Source organism: Fusarium verticillioides, chromosome 1, assembly GCF_000149555.1.
Source record: "Fusarium verticillioides 7600 chromosome 1, whole genome shotgun sequence".
Taxonomy (NCBI): Eukaryota; Fungi; Ascomycota; class Sordariomycetes; order Hypocreales; family Nectriaceae; genus Fusarium; species Fusarium verticillioides.
This window is the reverse complement of record NC_031675.1, coordinates 3,384,675-3,410,152: the sequence shown is the minus strand read 5'-3', so window position 1 is coordinate 3,410,152 and position 25,478 is coordinate 3,384,675. Positions and strand designations below refer to the sequence as shown.

General features: G+C 49.9%; 11 protein-coding genes across 13 annotated transcripts; 5 read left to right on the top strand and 6 right to left on the bottom strand.

Annotated features, from left to right (window-relative positions):
• Positions 1-125: 125 nt before the first annotated feature.
• On the top strand, positions 126-1,083 carry FVEG_00945 (hypothetical protein; the record flags this gene model as incomplete). The annotated part of the gene is made up of 3 exons (XM_018887676.1): positions 126-273; positions 332-621; positions 678-1,083. 3 exons carry the CDS (start codon positions 126-128, stop codon positions 975-977), a joined length of 738 nt encoding a protein of 245 aa, XP_018743453.1. The 3' UTR covers positions 978-1,083.
• FVEG_14755 (hypothetical protein) lies at positions 319-4,683 on the bottom strand. The gene is made up of 2 exons (XM_018903726.1): positions 4,541-4,683; positions 319-4,475 (listed from the first exon to the last, which is right to left on the bottom strand). The coding sequence occupies exon 2, from the start codon at positions 4,173-4,175 to the stop codon at positions 3,816-3,818; it is 360 nt and encodes a 119-aa protein (XP_018743454.1). The 5' UTR covers positions 4,176-4,475; positions 4,541-4,683; the 3' UTR covers positions 319-3,815.
• Positions 1,710-3,044, top strand: FVEG_00946 (hypothetical protein; the record flags this gene model as incomplete). Its single annotated transcript, XM_018887677.1, has 2 exons — positions 1,710-2,103; positions 2,179-3,044. 2 exons carry the CDS (start codon positions 1,710-1,712, stop codon positions 2,919-2,921), a joined length of 1,137 nt encoding a protein of 378 aa, XP_018743455.1. The 3' UTR covers positions 2,922-3,044.
• Positions 4,684-5,321: 638 nt separating the features above from the next.
• FVEG_00947 (hypothetical protein) lies at positions 5,322-11,597 on the top strand. Of its 2 annotated transcripts, XM_018887678.1 has the most exons (4): positions 5,322-6,438; positions 6,500-6,879; positions 6,936-7,976; positions 8,030-11,597. In XM_018887678.1, exons 1-4 carry the CDS (start codon positions 6,176-6,178, stop codon positions 8,320-8,322), a joined length of 1,977 nt encoding a protein of 658 aa, XP_018743456.1. In that variant the 5' UTR covers positions 5,322-6,175; the 3' UTR covers positions 8,323-11,597. The 2 variants fall into 2 exon arrangements, with proteins under 2 accessions (XP_018743456.1, XP_018743457.1); XM_018887679.1 differs by lacking the exon at positions 8,030-11,597 and having other exon boundaries at positions 5,322-6,879; positions 6,936-8,029.
• FVEG_00948 (methylmalonate-semialdehyde dehydrogenase (acylating)) lies at positions 9,144-10,907 on the bottom strand (the record flags this gene model as incomplete). Its single annotated transcript, XM_018887680.1, has 2 exons — positions 9,144-10,198; positions 10,250-10,907. The coding sequence occupies 2 exons, from the start codon at positions 10,905-10,907 to the stop codon at positions 9,144-9,146; spliced, it is 1,713 nt and encodes a 570-aa protein (XP_018743458.1).
• A 377-nt stretch (positions 11,598-11,974) lies between the features above and the next one.
• On the bottom strand, positions 11,975-13,833 carry FVEG_00949 (calnexin; the record flags this gene model as incomplete). Its single annotated transcript, XM_018887681.1, has 3 exons — positions 11,975-13,260; positions 13,320-13,602; positions 13,717-13,833. 3 exons carry the CDS (start codon positions 13,831-13,833, stop codon positions 11,975-11,977), a joined length of 1,686 nt encoding a protein of 561 aa, XP_018743459.1.
• Positions 13,834-15,673: 1,840 nt separating this feature from the next.
• Positions 15,674-16,332, bottom strand: FVEG_00950 (hypothetical protein; the record flags this gene model as incomplete). The annotated part of the gene is made up of 3 exons (XM_018887682.1): positions 15,674-15,869; positions 15,916-16,121; positions 16,177-16,332. The coding sequence occupies 3 exons, from the start codon at positions 16,330-16,332 to the stop codon at positions 15,674-15,676; spliced, it is 558 nt and encodes a 185-aa protein (XP_018743460.1).
• Positions 16,333-18,732: 2,400 nt separating this feature from the next.
• FVEG_00951 (hypothetical protein) lies at positions 18,733-21,400 on the top strand. 2 transcript variants are annotated; one of them, XM_018887684.1, is made up of 4 exons: positions 19,345-19,366; positions 19,434-20,023; positions 20,247-20,771; positions 20,836-21,400. In XM_018887684.1, the coding sequence occupies exons 2-4, from the start codon at positions 19,551-19,553 to the stop codon at positions 20,927-20,929; spliced, it is 1,092 nt and encodes a 363-aa protein (XP_018743462.1). In that variant the 5' UTR covers positions 19,345-19,366; positions 19,434-19,550; the 3' UTR covers positions 20,930-21,400. The 2 variants fall into 2 exon arrangements, with proteins under 2 accessions (XP_018743461.1, XP_018743462.1); XM_018887683.1 differs by having other exon boundaries at positions 18,733-20,023.
• On the bottom strand, positions 20,074-22,750 carry FVEG_00952 (hypothetical protein). Its single transcript, XM_018887685.1, has 2 exons — positions 22,240-22,750; positions 20,074-22,188 (listed from the first exon to the last, which is right to left on the bottom strand). Exons 1-2 carry the CDS (start codon positions 22,533-22,535, stop codon positions 21,327-21,329), a joined length of 1,158 nt encoding a protein of 385 aa, XP_018743463.1. The 5' UTR covers positions 22,536-22,750; the 3' UTR covers positions 20,074-21,326.
• Positions 22,712-23,744, top strand: FVEG_14756 (hypothetical protein). Its single transcript, XM_018903727.1, has 2 exons — positions 22,712-23,010; positions 23,072-23,744. Exons 1-2 carry the CDS (start codon positions 22,830-22,832, stop codon positions 23,182-23,184), a joined length of 294 nt encoding a protein of 97 aa, XP_018743464.1. The 5' UTR covers positions 22,712-22,829; the 3' UTR covers positions 23,185-23,744.
• On the bottom strand, positions 23,162-25,178 carry FVEG_00953 (inorganic pyrophosphatase). The gene is made up of 5 exons (XM_018887686.1): positions 24,432-25,178; positions 24,144-24,263; positions 23,746-24,089; positions 23,613-23,696; positions 23,162-23,561 (listed from the first exon to the last, which is right to left on the bottom strand). Exons 1-5 carry the CDS (start codon positions 24,984-24,986, stop codon positions 23,420-23,422), a joined length of 1,245 nt encoding a protein of 414 aa, XP_018743465.1. The 5' UTR covers positions 24,987-25,178; the 3' UTR covers positions 23,162-23,419.
• Positions 25,179-25,478: the final 300 nt, after the last annotated feature.

The window sequence follows — 25,478 nt, the reverse complement described above, 5'->3', positions numbered from 1 at the left end:
GTGCCGTACTTCCCGCGATGGTAAATTTGTTGTTGCCGCTGCCTTTTCTCACACCTCAATTTTGCTAGGACTTGTAGAGTACCTGTACTTGATATTACCTACTTACCTACCTGTAGTACCTAGTAATGCTATCATCGAAGCAACAACTGGCAGCCGTGCTGCTGATGGCCGGGCGCGCGCTGGGACTGAACTTTACAATTTCTAATGGCCAGATCTTTACACCTGGTTTCGTGGTGCTGGATGCCCCTCAACCGAACACGCCGCTTGGAGGAGGTAAGTTGGCATTACACCGCCGACGATAGCTTCACCATAATAACATTGTTGATACAAGATACGTTACACGTGGCTATAGACGTGACCGCTAACGGCAAGCTGCCGTTGCCACCGTATGACGAAGATGACGATAACCAGATCTTCAGTGTCGAAATGTTCCTCTACAGTTACATGACAGGTCGCAACTTGACCATCTCCAATGGAACGGCGACCGCTAATAATGCAAGTCTCGGGGAGATCATGGCCCAAGAACCAGGCAGCACGGTCAAGCATATCAACTGGGTGTGGCCTGACTGTCTTGTTGGCGATGGAAAACCTGAAGGAGATAGTGACCGTGGTGTTTACAACGTGAGCAATACCTACTTCTATCCCCTTATCAGAATATGTTCTGACAATATGCCCAGATTTCCATCCGACAAAACTTTAGGCTCAACGGCGATAACCACTACACCATCTTCGATGTTCCAATCAATGTCACCAACTCGATTCCTGAGGATGGTGATCGGCCGTCTTGCACTGAGCTATCGAATGATATACTCTCGCCCGAAGAAATCGACGCAGAGGCAGCTAATGAAGTGGGCGTTTTGTTTGCGCCAGGGGACTCGACCGAGCTTGAAGCCAGCGGTGAGGATTCGAAGGGATCTGTCCTAGATTCGAAGGTGGCGGTATATGCTGGATTGGTGGGTTTGTTCGTGGCGATTTAATTGTGAACGATCTTGGTTAGGTAGCCTTTTAACATCCTGACACCCCCCAACTTACAAGTGCAAGCTCTTTCATATAGTGTATCGTATTCCGGCAACCTGTTCCAGTAATCCATTCTTCGTTCAGACGCTCTCGAGCCATAATAAATCACAGTCCCAAAGTCTGAACGCGAAAGTTGAAACAGCTCGTCTTGGGTTGTCGCACATCTTCAAATCCCACTAACCAATGCAGGTTACCAAATCGCCATGTCAACCATCATCTGCCATGCCAATTAAGGAACCATCCCCGTTCAGTATGGCTTTATAAGGCGATCGAATTGCGGGGTCATCATGATGCCGAGGAACAATCCACAACAATGGCTAACTCATGATAGTCCAGCTTGGCGCAAGCAAAGATGTTGTTCGGTAGGAGCTGCTACGAGAACCCTGACGAATAGCTCTTCGAGTATTACCCCGGATTCCTCATCCCTGTTAACTACTGCAGCGAGCAGCGAGTTGGTAGCTGTTCGTGGAAAAGGACCTCGGTTTGCATGCTCCATCATGAGAACCATGCATCAAGCCCATTCCCCCTCCATAAGAGATGCCTATGCGCGTCCGGGGCGCAAAGTGCGTCGTTCGAGTACTTGAGCTGCTCTCCTGGACCTGTGCACTGCTTGTTTTCCATATGAAAAAGTAGTCGTATCTCGGTGTAATCTGATCAAAACAGATTAACTTACACCAGACTCAAACGCCATCATGCCGATCCATCAAGGACTCATCCCACGAGAAGGCTTTTGCGCTGACGTTGTATTACGACTCGTTCGTCAGACTGCTCTCAACCCAGCTCTCCTATTTCCACTCGTGCTATTTGCTCGCCTCACCAAGAAGGGTCAAGATCTATCAATTCTCCATCCTAGCGCCTCAAGTCACCTCAAAACGCTATTCTACGTTGCTCTGGCGCGGTGGGCCAGCGGATGGTGGTCCGATAAGACCAGAAACAACTGGGTTGACGACAAATATGACTGGAAGCGCGAAGTGGTTCTCGTAACAGGTGGTGCAGGAGGTATTGGGGGTCGAATCGTGAAGCTGTTTGAGGAAATGGGCGTCAAAGTTGTCGTTCTTGATGTTCAGCCCATGTCCTTCGAAGTTTGTATGTTATCTTCCTACATCTGACCCCCAGTTCAGGCTCAGGATAGGAAGAGGAGGCTGACTTGACACCCAATAGCGGCCAACGTGCACTACTTCCAATGCGACTTACGATCGCCCGAAAATGTCGAGGCCGTCGCCGAAAAAATTAGAGGTGAGGTGGGACATCCGACCGTGGTTATCAACGTGGCTGGAGTTGTCAGGGGCAAGACTATCTTGGAGTCTCAGCCCAGCGATATCCGCTTCACCTTTGACGTCAACACCTTTGCGCCCTTTTGGATAGCAAAGACATTTGTCCCTGATATGGTCGCTAAAAACCACGGCATGGTTGTGACCTTGACATCTTATGCGAGCTGGTTGACAATTCCTAACCTGGTAGACTATGGTGCTTCAAAAGCAGCTGCTTTGGCTTTCCACGAAGGCTTGACCGCTGAGTTGACTACCAGATATAATGCGCCCAAGGTCAGGACTGTAATCGTTCATCCAGGTCCCACCAACACTGCTCTTTTCAAAGGATACTACCAAAACACCGACTTCTTGATGCCACCACTTGCACCCGAGTCGGTGGCAGATGCAGTGGTTAGGCAGGTTCTCACAGGGCGCAGTGGGCATGTTGTGATTCCTGGCACGGGAACCATTCTGGCTGCTTTACGTATGCAACCGGACTGGTATGCAATTCCCGTGAGAGCCAAGGCCGAGGCCTATATGAAGAACTTCAGTGGTCGTCAAGTCATTGAGGATGTGGATACAGCCATTGAGAACAATGGTGAGGAGAAGGAAGCTGACGGGGATGCAACCGCCAGTACGGTTTTGGTGTCCTGATCAAGACTGCCTTGTTACTAGAGTGTTCCGGATCAATTGTGATTGCTATTGTTTCATTTTGCCATATTGTACCACTTGTATGTTATAACATTGTATAGGGCTATTTGTGGTAGGTAACACGGAACTGGTCTTGATATCATTGACTTGTCACTGTCAAGGAACGTAATCTAAGCATATGGTGAACAGATGAATGGAACACTAGAGCACTGAAGACATCATGAACCGTTGTCTTTTGCAATATTGCAGTTTTCATACGTGTCTACTGAGGCAGGGCCCACGAGTTTCAAACAAAGATACGTGATAAACTCATTCTCGTGCCTATTCGAAGTGTCACTCCTTACGACAAGACCCAAGATCCAATTATAAAGGGCGTGCGTGGGAGCTCGGGCTGCCCAGACGCCTAAGTCCGAACCAGCCTGTGCGTTATAGGTCATCCATGTAATAGAGTACCATTGTGTTGGTGATGTCCCAGCTCGGATGTTATGTCATGTTGGTGGTGCCAACTGACTGATTTAAGAGCACTCAGACATGCCGCTCTAACAGGATGCATATAACGCGCGGCATAATTCGAGTGATGAGCCCATATAATGACGCGATAAATGAGTCAACAGATTGACATCCAGTACTTGGGTTGGCTCCAATGCGGAATGCTCCCAACGGATGAACTGGCACGGCACCTACGAACAGGATGAGATGAGAGACGTCGCTTACGCTGCATTGCGCAAAGGATCAGCTTCGATGCTGATGCATATACAATATTTGTGATGAGTTTGACAGATTGCATATGCAATCGAGGTGAAAAGGGGGGCCGTTCTGCCAGATACCTTGCTCGATTGTATATCATGAGATGATCATCGTTCGCTGCATATCGTGGTGAAGGGCTCCATCGTCAGTTCAACTGCTTAAAATGTGGCAGCGTAACATGTAAAGCATGGGTCTTTGCGGACTGTACCCAGGGTTCATCCTGGACAGGAGATAGTAGACTATGAGAATCTGAGAATTTGTGAAAACTCTGTGGCCGTCCGTTTGAGTAACCAACAAACGGCGTTGAGGAAATTGCAACTCTGGCAGGTTGCGTTGAATCTGCATGCTTGCATCTTTTGTTGCATAAGACGAGATCAGGTACATGAGCCCTGGGCTGAGACCTGCATGTATCAGTTTGAATCTGTGTGTTACTGCCAGCAGATCCATCCCATCTGAGTCAATGAAATGGCTCCTATATATAACACAACTTACGGTGTGGCTTTGCTGCATATTGTCAATTCCCCGACTTTAGATAACTTCAGCTGATAACCTACAGGACTTAACTGGATATGTCATTGACTTACAAAACTTCAGACAAAGGCCGGGGAAACCGGTGTCAGATTGATGGATCGCATCCACTCGCCGTGCTTGATAATGACACTGCCTGAGAACGGCCTCATCCTGGCTCAAGGACCCTGAGTTCCTGCAGGCGTATGGGAGAAGAAGCAAAAGGAACTTAATAACATGCGATGTCAGACTCTGATACTCCATCGTTCATGTCCTGACCGCAGCAAAATCACTGGACCAAAGCTGAAAACGGTATAACAGGTTAGCAGATGCGGGTTGAATATTGTACGAGAAGTTCATCTACGTACATAACAAGTGCATGATCCTTACTGCTGTCAGAGCAGTAAACACACAACCTGGTACCAGACACACCACGTTCTCATCGGAGACTAGAAGCCGCAGGAGTGGGTTCTTTGACGAAACAGTGCGAGCGTGTGGCACGGGTTCAACGTCTTTTTTGTCTTGGTCCAAAGTGTCATTGTGAAAGAGGAGAAGATGGTGGTGTTGAGGGGATTGGTTTTGGTCTAGGTCTTGGTGCATGACCTGGTCGGTCCGTGGTCTAACCTTCCAGACCTTCCTTCTAGCGGTGTTTATTTTCTGCCATCGATTTGTCACTATGTTCTCCAGAGATACCTACACTTTAATATAATTGCTTGTGCTTGGATCTGATTAGAAGCGATGATGCCAACCGGGCTGTCTCACCTAGTTCTCCTTCTTCTTCAAAACTTCTGGTGCTTTGGCTTTGGGATTAGCAAAATCATTCAATTCATCAATTATCGTCCAATCACATGCTATGTCGTCAAGCGGGGCCAGGTCTAGAGACAGCATGTGGATCCTTTCAAGGCAAGACCCATTGAAAAAGAGTGAAGGAGCTTGGCGAAAGCATTTGAGGAAGGGCCCTGGAAGTTAGACCCAGTTGAACGTGTCAACCGTGTCGTCTGAGTGGACCGTGTCTCAGCGAACCAGCAAAATCTCCCGCGAAATCAGCCCATTTCTTGTCTCCTCGTCAGGTCTGGCGTCGCCTGCCTCCGCCTGCTGTCGATAATCGTGTCATGCCATTTCTTCTGCTCCAGGCAATTGTGACCCCATCTCACTTGCCCTTGCTGCCCTCGACCCTAGTCCTTCCCATCCATTCTCTGTCTCTCTTTTTGATCCATGTAGGCCAGGGCATCGTAGCACCCCGGTCGTCACTTGCCATCAACCCCCGAAATCCGGTACCTGCCCGTTCGTGGGTGCTGTATTTCCTATATCTGACCTTGAGGCTCGGAATAGCTTCACACTTAGCCCCTCTCTTATTCTCTCTTCACCTCGGTGTCCCTCTTCGTGCTCCGTCGTCCATCGTCTGAATCTTCGTTTGTGCCATCGCTGTGGCCGTCTCGTCCACCTTGTTCGCCATTCTCATCGTAGCCTGCATATCTGCACAAATCCTTGTCGTCTCAGTTGTAGCTTGTCAGTCAGATTCAGCCTGTCCAATAGTTACTCGGCCATTCTGCCCCGCGACCTCGAAACCCCATACACTTACCGATCGATCTATTCTATCATACGTATTCAATTAATACTACCACGCGATCTGCTCGAGCGAAATCTCGAGAGAGAAAAAACATCTTACGACATATTCGATTTTGCGACTTCGATCTTGACGGCCTTTTCGCATCAGGCGATATCGAGGAGCTCATACAACACTTCCGGTGTGATACGCACAGCACTCGATAGCTGAGTGGGCAGACTTCCTCACAGAGTATCACCTTACCGAATATCCTTTGCTTTCCACAAAACTCGTTGTTTTGCCGCCAGCTTGATCATCTGCGGCATCTTCTACCTGAGCTCGGAAGCCTCCGCCGCCCTTACCTCTCGCAACTACTGCCGGACGACACTCTGTCAACAATCTGAACCGACAGAGGTCGTCCATGATCTTGTGATCTCCCAAATACTTCCACTGTAACATGGTGCCCAGCATTGTCCAATCTGACGGCATGGACCAAATGGAAATCCCCTTTCCAGCACATCGTGAGCGCCAGGAAGGCTCTCCTCCCCCTTTTCAAGATCCTCTGGCTCTTCTTCGCAGTCTTCCTGAGCCTCCGCTAGAATGTCAAGTATGTGTCGTTGGCGCAGGACCTGCCGGTCTGATGTTGGCCGCAAACCTGACCAGATTCGGCATCAACGTTGAGGTAATCGATGATCGAGCCGATCAGACGCCCGTGGGAAGGTAAGCTTATCACCATGATTCAATTGTACCATTGAAACAACTCAATTGACCTTGACAATAGAGCCGATGGCCTTCAGCCAAAGACGATCGAAACATTCCGGCAAATGCGACTATCAGATACTTTGCTAAAACAAGGTGTTCGTGTCTTCGATATCGCATTCTGGCGTAGCACTGCGGACGAACCTCTTCGTCGACTTGGTCGCGAAGTCCATTATCCCCCTATTATCGATGTTCTCGACCCCTATATTCTTTTGGTCCATCAAGGTATGGTCGAAGGGCTGTTCCTTGAGGATATGAAAAAGCGTGGCAAGGAGGTCCGTCGAAACATGGCTTTTGAGTCGTACAGCGTCCCCGACAACAAGACCGGCCCCCTCCAAGTCAACTGTCGTGCCAATGTCAATCAAGACAAGCGCTCGGTCCTGACTCAATACCTGATTGGATGTGAGTGGCAAATGCTCACACTTATTATACGCTCAGAAATTGACATTACTGTTTAGGTGACGGCGCACACTCCAAGGTTCGCAAAAGTATTCCCGATGTCAAGGCTGTCGGCATGTCTCAGGCTGCCATTTGGGGCGTTCTTGACGGTGAACTGATTACCGACTTCCCCGATATTTGGTCCAAGACGCTCGTCTACTCACAGGAGCACGGTTCAATTCTCATCATTCCTCGAGAGAGGAATATGACTCGTTTCTATATTGAGCTGAAGGCCGGTGCCAAATTTGATCGCCGCGATCTGGGTCAGGAGTTCATGATGAAGCGCGCGAAGAAGATTATGGCACCGTTCCGCTTGGACTGGAAGTACGTTGAGTGGTTCGGCCGTTATCAGGTTGGCCAGAGGGTTGCTAGTCGCTTCACTGATGGCCATTTGAGGGCATTCCTGGCTGGTGACGCCAGCCACACTCACTCTCCCAAGTCTGCGCAGGGTATGAACACCTCAATGCACGACTCATGGAATTTATCGTGGAAGCTGAACCTTGCGGTTCGAGGCTTGGCCAAGCCAAATCTTCTCGAGAGTTACGAGGAAGAACGACGCAAGATTGCCTTGGACTTGGTTAACTTTGACTATGAGCACGCGAACCAAATTGCTGGTGGCGACGCCATTGCACTCGCTGAGAACTTTAGGACCAACGTTCGCTTCATTTCCGGAATTGGTGCTGAATATGGCGAGAATGCCATCAACAGGCCAGGAATTGGAAACAACCATTTTGTAATGGGAGACGCCAAGCCAGGATGCCTTCTGCCTCCCGCCAAGGTGACTCGATATATCGACTCCAACCCTGTGGATATCCAACTCGACATACCTATGCTCGGCCAGTTCCGAATTTACCTTCTTATGTGGGATGTTCAACAATCAGCACCGTTTCTGCAGACATTCTGCCATGCTATTGCAGGCACAGACTCCTTTATTAGCCGTCTATCTGCTGCAGCTAGCGCATCTTATGCTTCTCAACCTCGAGCACCAGCTCCTGAGGATGTTTACTCCCGACCTGAGCGATACACCGTTGTCAGCCACCTCTTCACTTTTGGTCTTATCAGTAAGTTCCTGCGCATCTTGTACTTGGAGATCGCTCGCTAACAAGTCAATCAGCCACCATGCCCAAGACGGAAATTGAAATCTCAGATCTCCCACCTCTTCTGCAAGACAGCCGTTGGACCTTCTACCTCGACGACATTCCCGATCAGGACACCCGTGGCTCCCTGTGCACTAACAAATGGCTCGGCAGCCTGGGACCTGGCGAGGTAGCCATCGTTAACGTTCGTCCCGATGGTTATGTCGGCTCGATAGGTCGCTGGGACTCAAGCCTTGATGAGTCTGGTGTTCAGGCAGCTCGATGGCTCGATGAATATTATGACGGATTCATGAAAATTCCAACGCAGTAAGCTCAGATGGGGTCATGAGTTAATATAAAGGACTTGCCAAAGCCCACGCAACCCTAAAACTTACCCATACTCTATCTAAAATTCTTCGAAAGCCATCTGGGGGACAAGAGATCCCTTTGCACATTGGCATTTCCGAATTCTTATATCCAGGAGTACGGAGTAGTTGACAATATTTGTCATCCCTGATGCAAACTCCTACAGCACCCTGCTTGGGGCTGCATCACCATTGAGAAGGAATAAGCAAGACGAGCCATTGTGGCCCGATCAACCACCACTCACAGAAGGAGGAGGGACCAGGAAGGCATATTTAGAGACAGACGCTATTGTCGGCAATAGAAGAGGGCCACCGCCACAGTAAGATCGATCGCTAGATGGACGTAATCTTGCTCATGTTGCACACATTTGGTAGTTGGTCACTACTCATATCACGCAATCTATTTTATTTATCAAATTGCATTTGTTTATTATGATCATTTATTATTAGCATCATGTTTTATCGCCGTACGTACGACTTCACATGTTCTCTTCTTATCAGCACTGAATGGGCAGGGTGGGATAACTGTTCTACATCTAGCACTCAACCATTTTGAGACTACCAATAACATAAATCATGTGTGGCATAGTGAAAATGACGACACGAAAATATAGGATGAGTAAGATACATGCAGCGAAATATAATGAAGGTTCCGATGTTTTTGAAATTCATGACACTCAGCTGAGCCCAACAGCCTGACTACTACCCTTATTATGCTAGCAGATATGCAATCTACATCAATATCCCATGTTCCATCTTCGATTCTTCCTTGTTCGCTTTTCCTTTATTATTGTTGGGTAGGCATGGAAACATCAGCCTTTTTGGCAACGGCATCAGCACTCTGCCATAGAGCTGTTACTGTCTTAAGCTGAGTGTAGAAGTTGATGCCAGGCTTTCCGTAGAATGTGCTGGCACCACCACCAGCAATAGACTTCTTGTTACCAGTGAAAGAGAACATAGGCAGGGGGACAGGGATAGGGACATTGATGCCCACCTGACCAGCCTCAATGTTCTTGCGGAAGGTCTCGGCAGTAGCACCAGACCTGGTGAAGATAGCAGTACCATTACCATACTCGTTCTTATTAACAAGGTCGATAGCGTCATCAATGGACTCTGCGTTGAGGCAGACAAGGACCGGGCCAAAGACCTCCTCCTTGTAACAGGTCATGTCAGGTGTGACATTGGTGATGATGGTAGGGCCAACCCAGTTACCGTTAGGGTACTTGCTGGGCTTGTAGCCACGGCCATCGAGAAGAATAGTAGCGCCCTCCTTCTCGGCAGACTCAATGAGCTTCTCGATACGCTCCTTGCTCTGCGGGGAGATCACGGGGCCGAGATCGGCGCCATCCTCAAAGCCACCATTGACGTTGAGATGCTTGGCTTGCTCGGCGACCTCGTTGAGCCACTCCTTGGTCTCGCCAACCATAACAAGAGTGCTCAAAGCCATACAGCGCTGACCGGCAGCACCGAAAGCGGCACCAGTAATGGAATTGATGAACTGGTTCTTGTTGGCATCGGGCGAGACTACGGCGTGGTTCTTGGCGCCCAGGTTGGCCTGAACACGCTTGCCGTTAGCGGAACCACGGCTGAAGATGTACTCGCCGGCCTTGTTACCACCAACGAAGCTGATCGCTTTGATAGCAGGCTCATCGAGGATGAAGTCGACGGTGCGGTGGGCGCCGTGAATAATGTTGACAACACCCTCAGGGAAGCCAGCCTTCTGGACAAGCTCAGCAATGATCATGGCAGCACCGGGGTCACGCTCAGAAGGCTTAAGGATGAGGGTGTTTCCAGTGATGGTGGCAATAGGGATGCACCAAAGGGGAATCATGGCAGGGAAGTCTACACATGAATTAGTTAAAGTATGATGCTAGCGACTTGCCGATTACTCACTGAAAGGGCAGATAGCAGCAGTGACACCTAGGGGCTCACGGTAGGTTCGGGTCTCCATGTCCTTGGAGACTTCAAGGACCTCGCCCTTGAGAAGCTCCGGGGCGGCGATAGCAGCTTCAGCGACTTGAAGGCCACGAAGGACATCACCCTTGGCATCAGCAAAGGTCTTGCCTTGCTCGAGAGTAATACTAGCAGCGAGGCGGTCCCAGTTCTCACGAATAAGCTGGACAAATCGGAACATGATCTGCTGTCGAGAGATGACAGTAGTGTTCTTCCATGACTTAAAGGCCTTCTCGGCGCTTGCAACAGCAGCCTTCATCTCAGCGTCGGTCATCTGAGGGACGCGAGTAACGAGCTCGTTGGTAGCGGGATCATGTAAGTCGATGTACTTATCGGTCGAGGACGAAACAAACTTGTTGTCGATGAAGTAAGGGGTATCGACCACCTCGACCTTTGCGTGGGTGGTAGGATAACTGCTGGCGGTTGAGGCCAAGGCAGCCGTCACGGGCTGTAGCTGCTTGCTTGTCGCATGAATGCGCCTGGCAGCGACGTGGGATGCGCCGCTTGTGATGTTAGATGAGGCGAGGAGAGAGGATCGAGAGAGAGCGGGAGTAGATCGGCTGGAAGCACCCAAGCCGCGAGAGATTGCACGACGCATGATGGCGACGAAAGATGACAGTATAGTCTCTGAGGCTCAAATACGTTGTGTGTAAGTGAGAGGGACGATAACTGGGAGAGGGAGGCGAGAGCGAGAGCAAGAACAATTGACCCCGATAACTTCCAATGAAGCAACAAACAGGACAGAATTCAAGAGGCCATGGGTTTTCTAGACTTTTATACTGAGGAACTGTCCCGGCTATGTCAACGGTGCGGAGGCAATTGGAGGGGCGTTCCTCTGAGGAGGTCACCACTTACAAGCACCAAAGACGAGTCAGTGCGGGGCGGCAGGAGCAACTCATGATAAGCTAGCAACCTCCCCCAAGAGCAGGGCTAGCATTTCTGGAAAGTCTAAGTGTGGGGTAATTGCCGAGCGAGCTCCGGCTTGTCCGCTGGTTACCGTCAATGCCGATGGATACCACGGTCTGAGGTTTGTCTCCCAATTCAAGTCTCCTACTGGCTGAGATTGCCGGCTAGAAACTAGATCTCTCACTTCGTTTGTTCGTCTCCTTTCGCCTGCCTAATTGGGAAACATATCTATCTCAACTTCTCAAGTGACCGGCTCTCTATCTATGGACGTCGGGGTCACCTTCCATGATTCTCCAACGTAAATGGATGTCTATGGAGGGCGTTCGTCTTCTCAATATCGATCTAAACTGATACTAGACGCCCTTATCTGTGAATGCACGCCGATTTCGGTGAAGGAGTAAAAAACCCTAGTTTTAAGACTTTGTCGAGTTGACCTACCCTTACTGCAAATGCGAAACCGAACAAAACCAAGATAACAATGCCAACGCCTTGCTTCACAGTACCTCTTGAGTGGTCTAGACGTACGCAACACCACGACGAGTCATGAACAGATCAAGAGCGAGGTCAGCCTGAAAAGCTATCAATTGTCTGATATCCCTATCGCTGCTCTGGTGCGCCAAATCAATCAATCAATCGTGAGAATTGTGTAAATTTCCTTCCAAAGTTGCTTCTCTTCTTAGCTCCACAGGTTCTCCGTCTGCTTTTGAATATCACTCCATCCGATACAACTAACCATCTGAGATCACCTCCTCGTTTTCCTTATGACTGGCTGCGGGTGGTGCGCTTGTTAACGGCGCCCTTGACCTGCTCAGCACCGGTAGCGGTGGCCTCAACAGCCTTTTCCTTGACCTGCTTGGCCTTGTCGGATGCCTTCTCGGCAGTCTGCTGAACAGCGGGCGACTTGCCAAGGTTGAACAGGACAGCGACGAGGCCGGCGGCAGTGATAATGATGGCGGCAAAGCCTCCAGCAACCTCGGGGACGAACTTGATGGCCTCGATGGGATCCTGAGCGGCAATGGCCTTGAAGAGCTCGACCTTCTCGGTGATATAGTGAACAGGATCGTCGAGGAACTTGAGGTCGCTGGGGGACTTAGGCTTATCCTCCTGCTTTGGCTTATCGGCATCGAAGAGGGCCTTCTCGATGGGGTGCTTGACACCAAATGTCTCCTCAGCGAGCTTGTTGGCGTCCTCAATAGAGTGACCAATGTAGATGTTGTCAAAGAGAATATCGCTTTGCATAGTCCAGATCTCGAAACCAATGGCTCCCATGGGCTCGAAGTTGGCAGGGGTCTTGTCCTCGAAGTAGTCGGGGTTCTTGATCTTGCGGGGAGCCCAAGTTCCCTTGTATGCCGGGTTCTCGATGTAAGGCGCGGTCCACTTGCCCTTGTAGTCGGGGTTGCGCTTCATTGGTTTCGTCCATGGGCCGCAACCAGAGGCGTCGGCACACTTGGGGTTGGGGACGGTAGGGGCGATCCAGTCGCCGTCCTCCTCGTCATCCCAATCATCTGGCTTCTCGGCCTCGGGGTCGGGAATGGTGACGGGCTCGTTCTCGAGCCAGTCCTCGGGTTTCTCGGCTTCCTCGTCGACGATCTCGTAGGGAGCTTCCTCGTCCCAATCCTCAGGCTTCTTCGCCTCAGGATCAGGAATGCGTGCTTGGTCAACCCAGTCCTCGGGCTTCTTATCGTTCGCATCATCAATCTCGGCCGGGGGGTTGACAGCGGGGGTGAAATCCTCCAGGAGGCTGCCGGTCTTGACCTCCTCGTTGTTCTGCTTGATGACGTATGTATTGTTTGGATGAACGATCAAGGTGTAAAGCTCGGTGGTCTTTGTGATCTTGGCGGTGGGGGGGGAATCGAGATGCTTCTCCTCATACTCGCCAGTCTTGGGGTTCTTGTGATTGAAAATGAAGTGGACTTTGTTGGTGTGGCCACACTTGTCGGGACCAAACATGATCACGTAGGGGGTTGTGTTTGCGAACTCTTCCTGATGGAGAGCCTTGTTATCACGAAGGAGCTTCATGTAAGCGCCACCACACTCGAGGCCATCTAGAGGTAAAAATGTCAGCATGCGCGATCACTGAGTGGGATTCCAGAGTCATGCTTACTTTGCAGCTTCACCTCATACTGGACGACGAGGGTGTTGTCCTTGTTGTCAATCTTCTTAGGGAACTTGGCAGAAATAGCATGGTGCGCCGCAGGGTTCTTGACAACGAGACCCTTATCTCCCTCAATGCCCTTGTACTGTACGGGCTCTTCAACGGCCCACTCGCCAACATAAGCCCATTCCTCCTCGGAGCCAGATGTATCCTTCTTCGCGTGAGAAGGCTTCCATCGCTGGTCCCAGTCGTCGGTGAACTGTTCCAGGAAATCGGCCTTCACAACGGTGGGCTGTAAGGGTGGGTTAGCCATCAATTGACTAGAACAAGAGCTCATGAGGAGGAGCTACATAGCCCTCAAGCACGAGATCAATTACTCATTGAAATGAAGAAGAAAAAAACTCACAGTGAATGTAGGGAGCTTGTCGGGAACAGAAGGGGAAGCCTCCTTGACGTCCTCGGCGTGGACGTTGCCTGTAAGTATGGCAGCCGACATGGCCGCTGCAACAGCGTTGAGCTTCATGATGAAGGAAGTGACGGAGTAGCTTGAGCAGAGAATTAAGGACGTCACCAGAAGCTGCGCAAGAGGATGAGCAGGACACAACAAATAAAAAAAGGACTTGTGACTGAGGGAACAGTGTATGCTCGATGAGGGTATTCCCAGCGCTCGAGGAGATAAGAGGTCCAAGAGTGAGGTGGAATGCAGAATGGGGAGAGTGAAGAAGCGAAAGGTGGCGTCTTAACAATGAGTGGAGAGCTCTGTCTTAGTGTTGAGGACACGTAGAACGAAGAAGCTCAGAGCCGCCTAAATTTCAGGGATCACGAACAGGTGCAGAGCGGGGGCCGTGGCCCGGAGCCACTAAGGTTGGAAGAAGGAAGGTGCGTATGCCGACTGTCAGGTACTCCCATGGAACTGGGGGCGGGGACGTTGGCGGAAGCCTCATGGCCTTGGCCTTGTAGGTACTAAGTTACAGAATAGGTCATGCATGTCCCACAGAAGGCTCGAGAAGAAGACAGCTATCCATGGAACAATTGTCGGATGAATGGTTAATTTCACAAGCGTAATAAGCCTCAACTTCAAAACCAAACCAAGGTATTGGCTAATCTAGTCCAAGAGGCATAATACTGCATTATTCACGAAGACGCACAGAGCTGTTGTTGGATTGTTCTTCCGCTGGGCTTCAGTGTAAGTGTAAAAACAGCTGCTCGACCAATAGCAAAATTTGGAGTTTTTGGTATCCGTACATAGGTATTTGGCGGGCTAGGTACCATATGCTTCTGAACGGAACAAGAAGATGTCTACAGTGGCTTGTTATTCTTGAGGTTGGTCAACGCAAATGATGTGGACTATAAACTTTGAATTTGTCGAAAGATATTATCCTTCTCCGCATTACCTTACTTTCATACCTTAAGAATGCCGTCTAGGGTTGCTTAACAGCTACCCGATCGAGGGGAGGAAAGAAAACCCAGGTCCTTGATACAGGATGTTTAAGATATTTAGACAAACTAGCACAAGTTCAGGGCTCTATTTACTAAGTTTGCTTTAGCACACTCTTTTCAAGTCTTGAGTTATCTTGCTTCCTGAGGGCCTATGGACAGATGACTGACACGGAGCAGAGGCCTGAAAGGTCTGGAGGGCGGCTCCCAGCACCCAACTAACTTAGTGTCTCGAAAAGGGCCTCACGGGACAGCACCAGAAAAGAAGCGCACATGGAACTCCGTGGCGTCAAGGGTATTACTGCAATCAAACCGTAATTGAAGCCAATTGTTTTGTCATGACGTTTTTATAAAAACATCAGCGACGCGGGAAAACTGCTCAGCATGCAATGAAGAGGAGGTGCCTTCGAAATATCAACTACTATCTCGGCTTCTAAGGAAAAAAATCATGATGAAACGATTGAATTGAACTCGAGCATTTCCTCCATAGTTATGTACGGAATATGTACTCTGCAAGTAGTGAGACAATCGTTTCGCCTGTTTACAAGCTAAACCACTCAAGCACCCGATTGGGAAACAGTAGCCAATCACAGAACAACACCCCACAACCAACACAACCTCAGTGGTTGTGTTGTGTTTTGATCTGATTTCGAGTCAACTGAAAAAAATTGCACATCAAGATTAGGTTACGCAGAGCGCAAAAAAAAGAGGTATTGTATTGATGCTCGTGTCGAGCCGTATGTGAACGCGTAAGGTGTGTCCCAATAATTTGTCCATGAAAAGTCGATCCGGCCCAAAAAAGCCTTCGTCATGATGCCCAACATGTATCACATCTGAAATCAAACTCCAATCATTACCGCTCTAGAGCAATCCCATTAAAATCCTTCTATTCTATCAACCGGATGTCCAAAAGGAGGCGATCCAATTTACAGAGCGAAGACAGCGGCGACGAGACCGAGAAGAGACACACCGCTAACGAGAGCGGTGGCGGCATTGCCAGTCTCGGTAGACGAAGCAGCGGAGCCAGAAGCTGTACCAGAGGCTGATCCGGAGGCGGATCCAGAGGTCTCAGAGGCGTCGGTAGCGGTGGCATCAGACTCAGCGGCAGAAGCGGTGGCGGTGCTGTCCCTCGTCGGAGGCAGTGCCGGTGGCCTTGGAAGCAGCAGACCCGGCAGCGGAGGAAGCCTCGTCCTTGGAGCCAGCATCGCCGGTCTCACGGGGAGTACCGGAGACTGTCTTCCAGTAGTTGTTGGCGATACAATCCTGGAGACAGACAGAGTACTTCTCGGTGTCGGAGGCAGAACCCTTGCCCTTGGGACAGGCGGCAACACACTCGGTGGTGGCGTTGATGTTCTTCTCATCGGGAGAGGGGACCTGGAGAATTCTGGTTAGACCCGTGTTGGTCCACATAGTGGAACATCAGACTCACAGTGATGCAGTAAGACTGGCACTTAACATCACCAGCATCACAGGCGTCAAGGCAGTCAAGCTGAGACTGTTGAGCGGGAGAGACAGAAGCAGTCTTGCTCTGGGCAGCGGCCATGGTGGCGAAAGCGCCGGCAACGAAGATGGAGGTGAAACGCATGTTGATAGATTGCGAGATTGTTGATATTAGAATTAGTAATGTAAAGTAATCGAGATGAATCTCAAAGCGAAAGTCTGAAGTGGAATTCTTGTCTTAACGAATGACAGGCAGATGACAACGAGGGTGAAGAAGAAGGGAGACAAGAGCACGCGACGGGGCAGCCAGGTCCTTTTATGAGTCGAGTCCTCAACTAGACGCGGCCGGTTAGCAAAGGGGCATCCACACCATCAAGCCAATGGCCATACCACCACCGCTTAAGCCCAAGCAAGCATAGACAAGGCAAAGTACCGTCTCAGAGAGAGTCAGACCCCCAGGCCAGGCTAGGGGAAGCCGTGAAAGTCACAGGCACAGGCACAAGCTAGACAAGTCAACAAGACTGACCTGAGGTACAGGCAAAGCGGCGCCAAGCTAGCCCCCGGCTCATCGGGAGATAGGGGACCCATCAGGACCTTGCATCTAGCTTGTCAATGGCCAGAGCATGGATTCGACATGCATGGACATGGGGTGAGGAAAGAGAGGACCCATGATGGCACTAGGATTAGAATTGGAGCCATCAAGGATCCATTTTGTCTGATCAGAAAGTGCGAGAGACTGGGAGGAGCTAAGGAGAGAGAAGCGAAGTATCCATCAACTTCTCGGGGATGCTATTGCTGTCGGGCATACCTAGGTAGGTACGCATGATGCACACTCGGGGCCTCGTCAGTATCAAAACAACACAACAGAAAGAGAGATGGGGGGGGGGGGAAGTTTTGGGTACGCCACGCAAACCCCCTTACACAAGTCCACGTCCATGTTGTGACACAGTACAGCACACGCAGTGGGACGATAACCAAGAAGGGACAAGCACAAGCACAAAATTAAACTGAGTTGCAGTCGGGTCGGACTGTAGCGAGCGAAGGAGAGGAGCCTGAGGAGGGAGGCATGGGCTGATGTGATGTGATGTCGATCGAGGTTCGTTTACTTTCTGGTCTGGGGAAGCCCGCCGACATCAATTTTAAATTTGCAAGCCATAATCCAAGAGACTGACACTAATTTGCCGTCCCTGTCCTGCGTTGACTAGGGGAAGAAACGACTAATTATTTGCCAGTTGAGCTGGGGGATGTTCCTGTAATTCCGGCTCAGCGCAGATCTTGCATCTCTCCCCTCGTTTAACGATTCTTTTTCGGCTCAGATAATTCAAGATGGTCATCCATGTTGTGAGTGGACTCCTCTCCTCTCCTCTCCTCCCATCGACTGTGACCAACAAAACTTATGATGGATGGAAAAAGACGTTGGGGGACAAAAAAACACAAGTGGCCCACACGTATAGGATGGACGGCAGGATGGATGATCGATCATCCACTTGCTCGTTCGTCCATCCATCCATCATGGAGAGCCTAGAGAGCTTCGCCTCCAACAGCTCGTGTTGCCTGGCGACATGACCACCATCTGCCGTCCTTTCTTACATGTGTGGTGTTTTCTGCTTTCCACCACCACTGATGAGTGGTGATGAGCCCCCTAATTTGCACCTTGAAAAAAGGTGACGGCACACGGTTGTGCTTCTCAGCGCGCCTAGATCACTGCACTAGCATCGGATCTCTCCAAGTCCATTGGATTCGAGGTTGTCTCAGGGGGTGACCCTTGGGGCTAGACAATAATAGACCGGGCCTCCATTTTGGGTCAAGGGGTGGGCGGAAGTGTGTCCCAGACGAGACTTTGTAAACCATCAGTGAGCCTGGGCCAGTGAGTTTGCGATCCAGCCAATGCAATGTAAACAATAACACACTTGAGGATTTGTTTTCTTCTTCACAGTACCCCGTATGAGTGATTAAATAAAGAACAGAACAGAAAGCCATGTTCTACTACTGTAAAAGTTAGCCCGGGAGTCGAGGCCGTCTTGGAGGGCTTGGCCAGAGTAAGGTAGGTACTAATTAATTAAAACGGTCTCGTTTTCATTGGCGTACATGTAGTATACACTTTGTTTGGCTAACACGAGCGTCATCTCAATGTACTATCACTAGGTAGGTCAAAGTAGACTCATTACATACTGCTCAAGAACTCAACAAACTCAAACCTCCTCTTCCCTCAAATGGATGGTCAAACGGCGCCTAGGACTTGTAACGGATGCTCTTTGCCGCGTTGTCACCTACAAAAGCCGTCGGCTCAACCTATTACATACAACCTAATCCATGAATACGAGGTATCCCAGAGAAAAGGCCCCGGCGGTGCTCCCCATTCCCCCATATGCCACTTTGTTATTAGGGGCACCTGTGTCCTGTGATACGTACTGCTACAGTGAAGCTCTACCAGGGCCTGCAGGGTCAGGTTGTTGGCTTCCCGGCACCGGCGCTGAGAGCTGAAAAAGGCCATTTATTACATATAAGCAGGGACAAGGGTCAACATCTTAAGACAAGACATGATGCTCACTGCTCAGAGCCTGTTGATGGATTCTCGCACTCATTAAACGAGTATTATTACCCACCTGTAAAGGCTTGTGATTGAGGTGCCATCCTTGAAAACGTTAAAACACAGGCCAGGTCTGTTCCATGGCATTCGTCCATTTGTCTTCAATCCGGCAAGATTCTCCATCTGGTGCTGGCTATTATTATCACATATTCAAAACTCCGAGTCATTGTCATTCAGATAACATGCACCGTTGAGTTCATGCAAAGATGTGTACTACCCTATGTGTTGCAACAGATGGCTATCTGGTCTAGTTCAGACTTGCGTCTATGAATCTTGATGGAAGGGAAACCCCATTATTAGCTGTACTCCTTGTCTTTTGGTCCTTTCTCGGCTGTTCCGTCTCCGTTCCTATTCATAGCCCACTCGCTTGCCACCGTGGACGCAATACAACCTCAGGTCAGACTGAGGCCATTGCTTTTGGAAAACCGAGGTTGCACGTATTGCATAGAATTGGAATACCATGTAGAATATTCCAGACAAAAGAAGATTCCATCCACATGGCAAAGATTATTGAGAAAAAGACTTGGGTTGGTGTAGATTTTGGAGAGCACCAGGAGAAATACGGCCTGCCCACTCAGGATCATGTTAGGTACCTAGTAAATGCCCAACGTTCCCAAGCCATCATTTCTGATTGTTTGAGCCATTGCGCTTATCAGCTACGGCCTGATTCCCCGCAGAATGGCCTTGGAGGTACGGAGTAGAGAATATCTTGTGGTTGTTAATTGGCTAGCGTACAGTAGGTGGTTCTCCCAAGAGTGCTCTTGTCATCACGGATGAGATGGATTTCGACAGAGCACAGAGCACCCCGATCTATCTTCCTCAGCCACTCAGAGGCTCTCAAACCACAGCCTAGCCTACTACGTAGACAGGTGTGGCATTGGCCTAACATTACCTACCTAGACAAGAAACTAGACTATCCACCGCCAACATCAGTTTCAGCTCTATTACATTGGCTGTGCTGGTATCTCATTTCCCATACCTCAACACTCCTCTGGATCTCTGTGATTTCCCGACCGCTGTGTTCAGAATTGGAAACCCTCTGCAAAGACACAATTCAAACCTCGCTCCGTATCTCTAAGTCTTCCTCCAAAGACAAAATGTCAACTGAGCAACGCCCAACTGGCGATGCCCTCATTACCTCCGAGGACCCGAACCACCCTGCAAACCTGATCCCTTCGCTATGCGCAAAGTTCTGGACTCTGGGCTGGGTTACGGGAACAGGAGGCGGTTGCTCCATTCGAGATGAGTATGTTTATGTTTACCTTGCTCGTTCTTGAAATTTCATAAATTTTTTTACCCCGCGACCCCGCCATGATGAGTTGGAGAAGGCAAATTTATTTTATTGCAAGACTCATGATACCGGCGTATACCCTCGTCAAGTCAATGGGAAAATCATCTGAAACTTCTCTTGGGCATTTGCTATCGAAATAAGGAGCAAACGTTTCTCTTAACTTACACCATGATCGCAGTGATCTCGTATACATTGCGCCCTCGGGCGTTCAAAAAGAACTCATGAAGAACACCGACATCTACGTCATGGCTCTTTCTGAGCAAGATCCTAACCACAATAAGCTCAACCAGCGCACCTATCTGCGATCTCCTCCCTGCTATAAGCCTTCTCAGTGCACCCCATTGTTCCTTGCTGCTTTCACCCGCCGAGGGGCTGGCTGTTGTATACATACTCACTCTCAATGGGCTGTCCTTGTGACCCTCCTGTTAGAATCCCAAGGCCCCGGAAAAGACCGAGTTTTCGAGATCAACAACATTGAGCAAATCAAGGGCTTTGGCCGCGGCATGAACAAGACAGGCAACCTGGGCTATCATGACACCCTTCGCATTCCAGTTATCGAGAACACTCCTCATGAGGAGGACTTGACTGAGTATCTCGAAGAAGCGATGGATAAGTATCCCGACACATACGCTGTTCTCGTCCGTCGTCACGGTGTCTATGTCTGGGGTGATAACGTTCATAAGGCCAAGACTCAATGTGAGAGGTATGGAAGATATAACAACTCAATCGTGATCTGCGAATGATTACCTTACGCTGATATAACGTAGTCTCGATTACCTGTTCCAGCTTGCCGTTGAGATGAAGAAGCTTGGCCTTCCTTGGATCAGCGAAGTCGAGCAGATTGCTCCCCAGCGAACATAGTCGGAAAAGCAGTCAGAGTTGCCTACAAACCCCAGCACCTTGGTTTATGCTCTTGATGAACGGGTTTGCTTATCAGGTAGTTAGCCTCAAAGCCAAATGAGGCACGGCGTTATGTGAGATGATGGCTCAAAGAAATTCAAGGATAGTCGATAGATGAATGTGGTCGATGACATGATGATGACCAAGGGACGGAAAACCTCTTTGGAAGAGTAGAGTATGCCACCGTTGCGGATCGTTCTTTTGGCGAGTTTTTTCGACGGGCATCATATGTTCCAAAATCAGTTTACAGTTCAACCTGATGAACCGAACACAACTGACAAGACTCGCTTCATAGTTATGAACATAATGCTTCAACATATGCGGGACGTTGTTGTTACAAAATTAATAAGTATCCAACTTATAACTCGTCTCTAGGGCGTTGCTGCTCAACAATACCAGGCTCCTCCCACATCCTCTTCTTGGGATTACCGATGCTGTCTTCATCACCCTCTGGGATATTCCCCAGCTCCTCTGCCTCTCTCACAACGTTCACAATCTTATCCACCTCCTCCAAAACTTCGGCCTGCTGATCGGTGTCAACTTTGACGGTAGGCAACTCATCGTCCGGCAAACCCTCCACCGGAACTCCTTTGCTCGCTTGTCCAGCCTCCTTCACCTGGCCCTGCCCTGAGCCCGCGTGCATCACCGCACTGCCTGCTGACGTTCCCAATCCAAACATTAACCTCAGCGGTAACCAAACAATCCACCACATCGGTCCATACAGCAGTCTTCTGAACAGCAGCCAGCCGAGTGTACAAGCTAGCATGTAAAATGTCGTTTGAAGGTACCACGTATCGCTTTTTTGCGAGCGCAACAATGTGCCTAATAAGTCCTTGGAGCTCGCCAGCATTGTGTCCAGAGAGCCATACGACTCGTTCAGTTGCTTCAAAGCAGCAGAAGATTCCGTCAGAGTCTCATGTGCAAACTCGCTGCGAGCCAACTCCGCCTGGATCAGATCATGTGTTCGTCGTAGGGCGTTGGTCACATTAGCACTCGCACCAACGTTCTGTTGATCCTCTTCGGTGAGGCTCGATTGCTGCTTCTGGACGTTTTGCTGATGACGTATAGGACGAGCAGTCTTTTCATCGTCAGGGTAAAGAGAGTTGGTCTCGGAGGTAGGTTGTGAAAATGATGTAAGGAGGATCTCGCGCTCTCGTCTTTGTGCCTGTGCGAGGCTATGTTTTGCCGACAGTCGTGCTTTTCGAAAAGAGAGACGGCAGCTAGAGTAATTTTAGACATAAATACCATTTTCCTCTCAGCGCAAACCATACCTTGCAAGCTCCTTTCCAATCTTTTCGACACTCTCTTTCAACCGGGCTTTGTCATGCTCTGCAACGCGCAAGAACTCCACTTCTTCCTGCAAAAGCTCATGCTCCTCTTCTCCATCCCGTAGAGTACTTGTAATTTCTGCGCTGAGTTCGCCGCTTTCGCTGCTCTCCTCGTCGGTGGTCAGGGGCACGGAGCCAGGTTGGAATTTGAGTGTTGCGAGTCGATCGATAAGCTCTTTGAGCTGTGTTGTCGTCTCTTGCAGAGCCGTCAAACGCTCCTGCAGACCCTCGAAAGACATTTTAAGCTTGTTGGGTTTGTGGTAGTATGCTGGTGAAGAACTGCTAAGTATATAATGTGCAAGTCGATCTCGAAACGTGGTCCGTCATTATCATGACGTTGCAGTTAGCTGGGTGCTGCCCCTTTAGGGTGATATGCATGTACCGAGACGTTATCGAACCTCGAAATTTCAGCATCGCCAAACTGAGGTACCCGGCTATGGCTCTTGAGTGTGTTAATGACCACGTTCGACTCCCTTGCCAAAGCCAATTTCTCTTGAGTATTTCACGAGCTTAGCCTTTTACTCGTCGCCAAGATGATCACCAAATTTATGACTGAGGTTTCGGCCAAATTCAACCCTTTCTCGGCCTGCGCAAAGCCAGCTCGTCTGTTTCTCACATTTCTGCCTCCGAATGCCCGAGCGAATGGAACAACAATCACGTCGACCATCCTACCCCGAACTTCAAAAGAGCCCAGCTCCCTACGAGTGAAATTTAGTATGTAATACTAGAACACTATTAGTTGTCCCAAAGGGGTCCAATGGCTAACGAGATGCAGAGGATGGCAAGGAGCTCAACTTCGACTGCCAAAAGATTAACATTAAAGGACTGGTGGAGGAAGTAGACCGACATTCGCGTCAACTGCAGAAGGCAGCCGACTTGACCGATTAAAATATGTGAAAAACACCGCTATACTGTATCACTCCGCACAAACGGCGTTAGGGAACGAACCCTGTACATTTACGAACCCCTATGGCATAGCAGGGATTGAGGGTCTTGTATAATATTACGACAATTGGCATCATTTTTATATATTGTTCTTGAGTATCTCTGTGCTCAACTTTTGTGAAGACTACATGTCTGCCGTACTTCTTCCTTTTATGCAAGATGGTTGGTCTATGGACACTTAAGCAGAGGCACCGCTGATGAAGAACCACTTGTCAATGGAAGCATCGATCTTCTCGGCGGGGACATCCTCGTTGGGGGGCAGAGGGGGAAGCTGGTCAGGAGAGACACGAGAAGGAGAGTTCTGGACAGTGACGTTGGTGCTACGCAAACGTTAGTATCAGCTGTGTTAGGAAGATAGCTTAGAGACTTACGTGGAGACACCGCCAGCAGGGGTCTTGCCAGTGATGAGACGCTCCCAGGCCTCAGCACACTCGCGGACGACGTCAAGGGCGTAGCTTAAAATTGTCAGTCTTGGGCTCACTGAGCCGGAATTTGAGAACTCACCTCTTGTTCTTGCACTCGCCAGTGAAGGCAAACTGGTTCTCGGGCTTGCCATCGGGAATCTTGTAGATACGGAACCACTCGTTGGTGGCACGGAGGAGACCAGGAAGGTGTCGCTCGACATCCTCAACGTCGTTCAGCTTAGAGGCGAGAGGGTCGTTGATATCAATGACGATGACCTTCCAGTCAGTCTCCTCCTCGTCGAGGAGAGCCATGACGCCGAGGACCTTGACCTGCTTGACCTGGCCAGTATAACCAACGAGCTCACCGATCTCGCAGACATCGAGAGGGTCGTTGTCGCCCTTAGCCTTGGTCTCAGGGTGAACGGAGTTGGGGTCCTCCCAAGTCTGGTGATCGAGTTAGGGGTGACCACGTCAGATTGGGGTAAATAATGAGCATACTTGGGGGAAGGCACCGTAGTTCCAGAGGTAACCCTTGTGGGGGAAGCAGTTTCGGACGTATCGAAGCTTGCCCTTCTTGATATCCTGCTTGATAGGGTTGAGGAGCTCCTCCTTGGAGATCTATAGTGAGGGTTTTGTCAGTATTCATGTTTTGCGTTCGTTTTGCCGGTCTGGGGCAACGGTTGCGTAAGGAGGGGGGAGGGGTAATAGAGCACACGACAACTGTAAATAAAGCAAAGCGTGTCGAGGAGGTAACAAGACAGCAATTGATGTTGACCAGTAACATACCTCGAGCTTGGCATTGGTCCATCGAGGAATCTCGACAACCATGTTCAGGATGGTCTGCTCCTGGTTGGCGTAGAGAGGAATATCATGGAAAGGAGAAACGGGCTGGCCATCCTTCTCGATGTAGACTCGGTGCTCGAGGGTGTTGGGAGCCGCAACCTTGCGGACGGTGTAGTTGGAGGCCATGTCGGGCTTCTGCTTTGAAACGGGACCTGTTGGTGAGGATGAGGAGGAAAAGTGTCGAGCAATCTGAGCTGTTCGACGGGAAGAAATTTTGGAGGTTGACGTAGCAGCAGAGTGAGAATAAGAAGAGGATGGAGGGGGCGGGGCACCACTGGTAACGACACTATTGCTCCCGCCGGGGCCTGCAGCGGCAGCGGCAGGGCTGCGTGCTGCCAGCGATGCCATGTAATTGGCCCGGCCAGGTACTCGGTATGGCGACAACGACGGCGCTGCGGATAGACTGTACAGCAGTGTCCCAGTGGCTGCGGTGCCTGTGACTGTAGTGCGCAACGACCTCTGGAGCAGCAGAAGCCGGGAACTTTGCGGCTGTAACATCAATACTAAGCTGGTCTTTAGGGGGCGGCTTGAAGTGGAGCAGCCCCGGAGAGAAGGGTGCAAAAAGGGAGAGAGGAAAGAGACTGGGAGGTTATATCAAGAGTATACGGTGAGAAGAAACCTTATGCCTAGGCCTTGCACCGCGGTCGTCGGCTGTAGCACAGGGCTTCAAGAGAAACCGAGGTCGTCTTTTCGCGGGCACGGGAGTTGGTTTTCGGATGGTTGATATAAACCAGAAGCTAACTGGATCTGGATATCATGATGGGTCTCAGTTGTGCTAATTTGATCCTCACCTCCATGCAAACACGGCCGACAGCCCGGAGACAAGTCATGACCCGATGAACCTACGCATCATTACACTTGCAGCTAAACGGATTGGATCGAAGTAATGTCTAGGCCCAAGGCCCCTCTCATTAGTAGTCAATCCACGATGATTACTGGTGAGACAGTTAACGTAATTATCTTTCTGCTCTGCAATCAAGCCTTTCACGA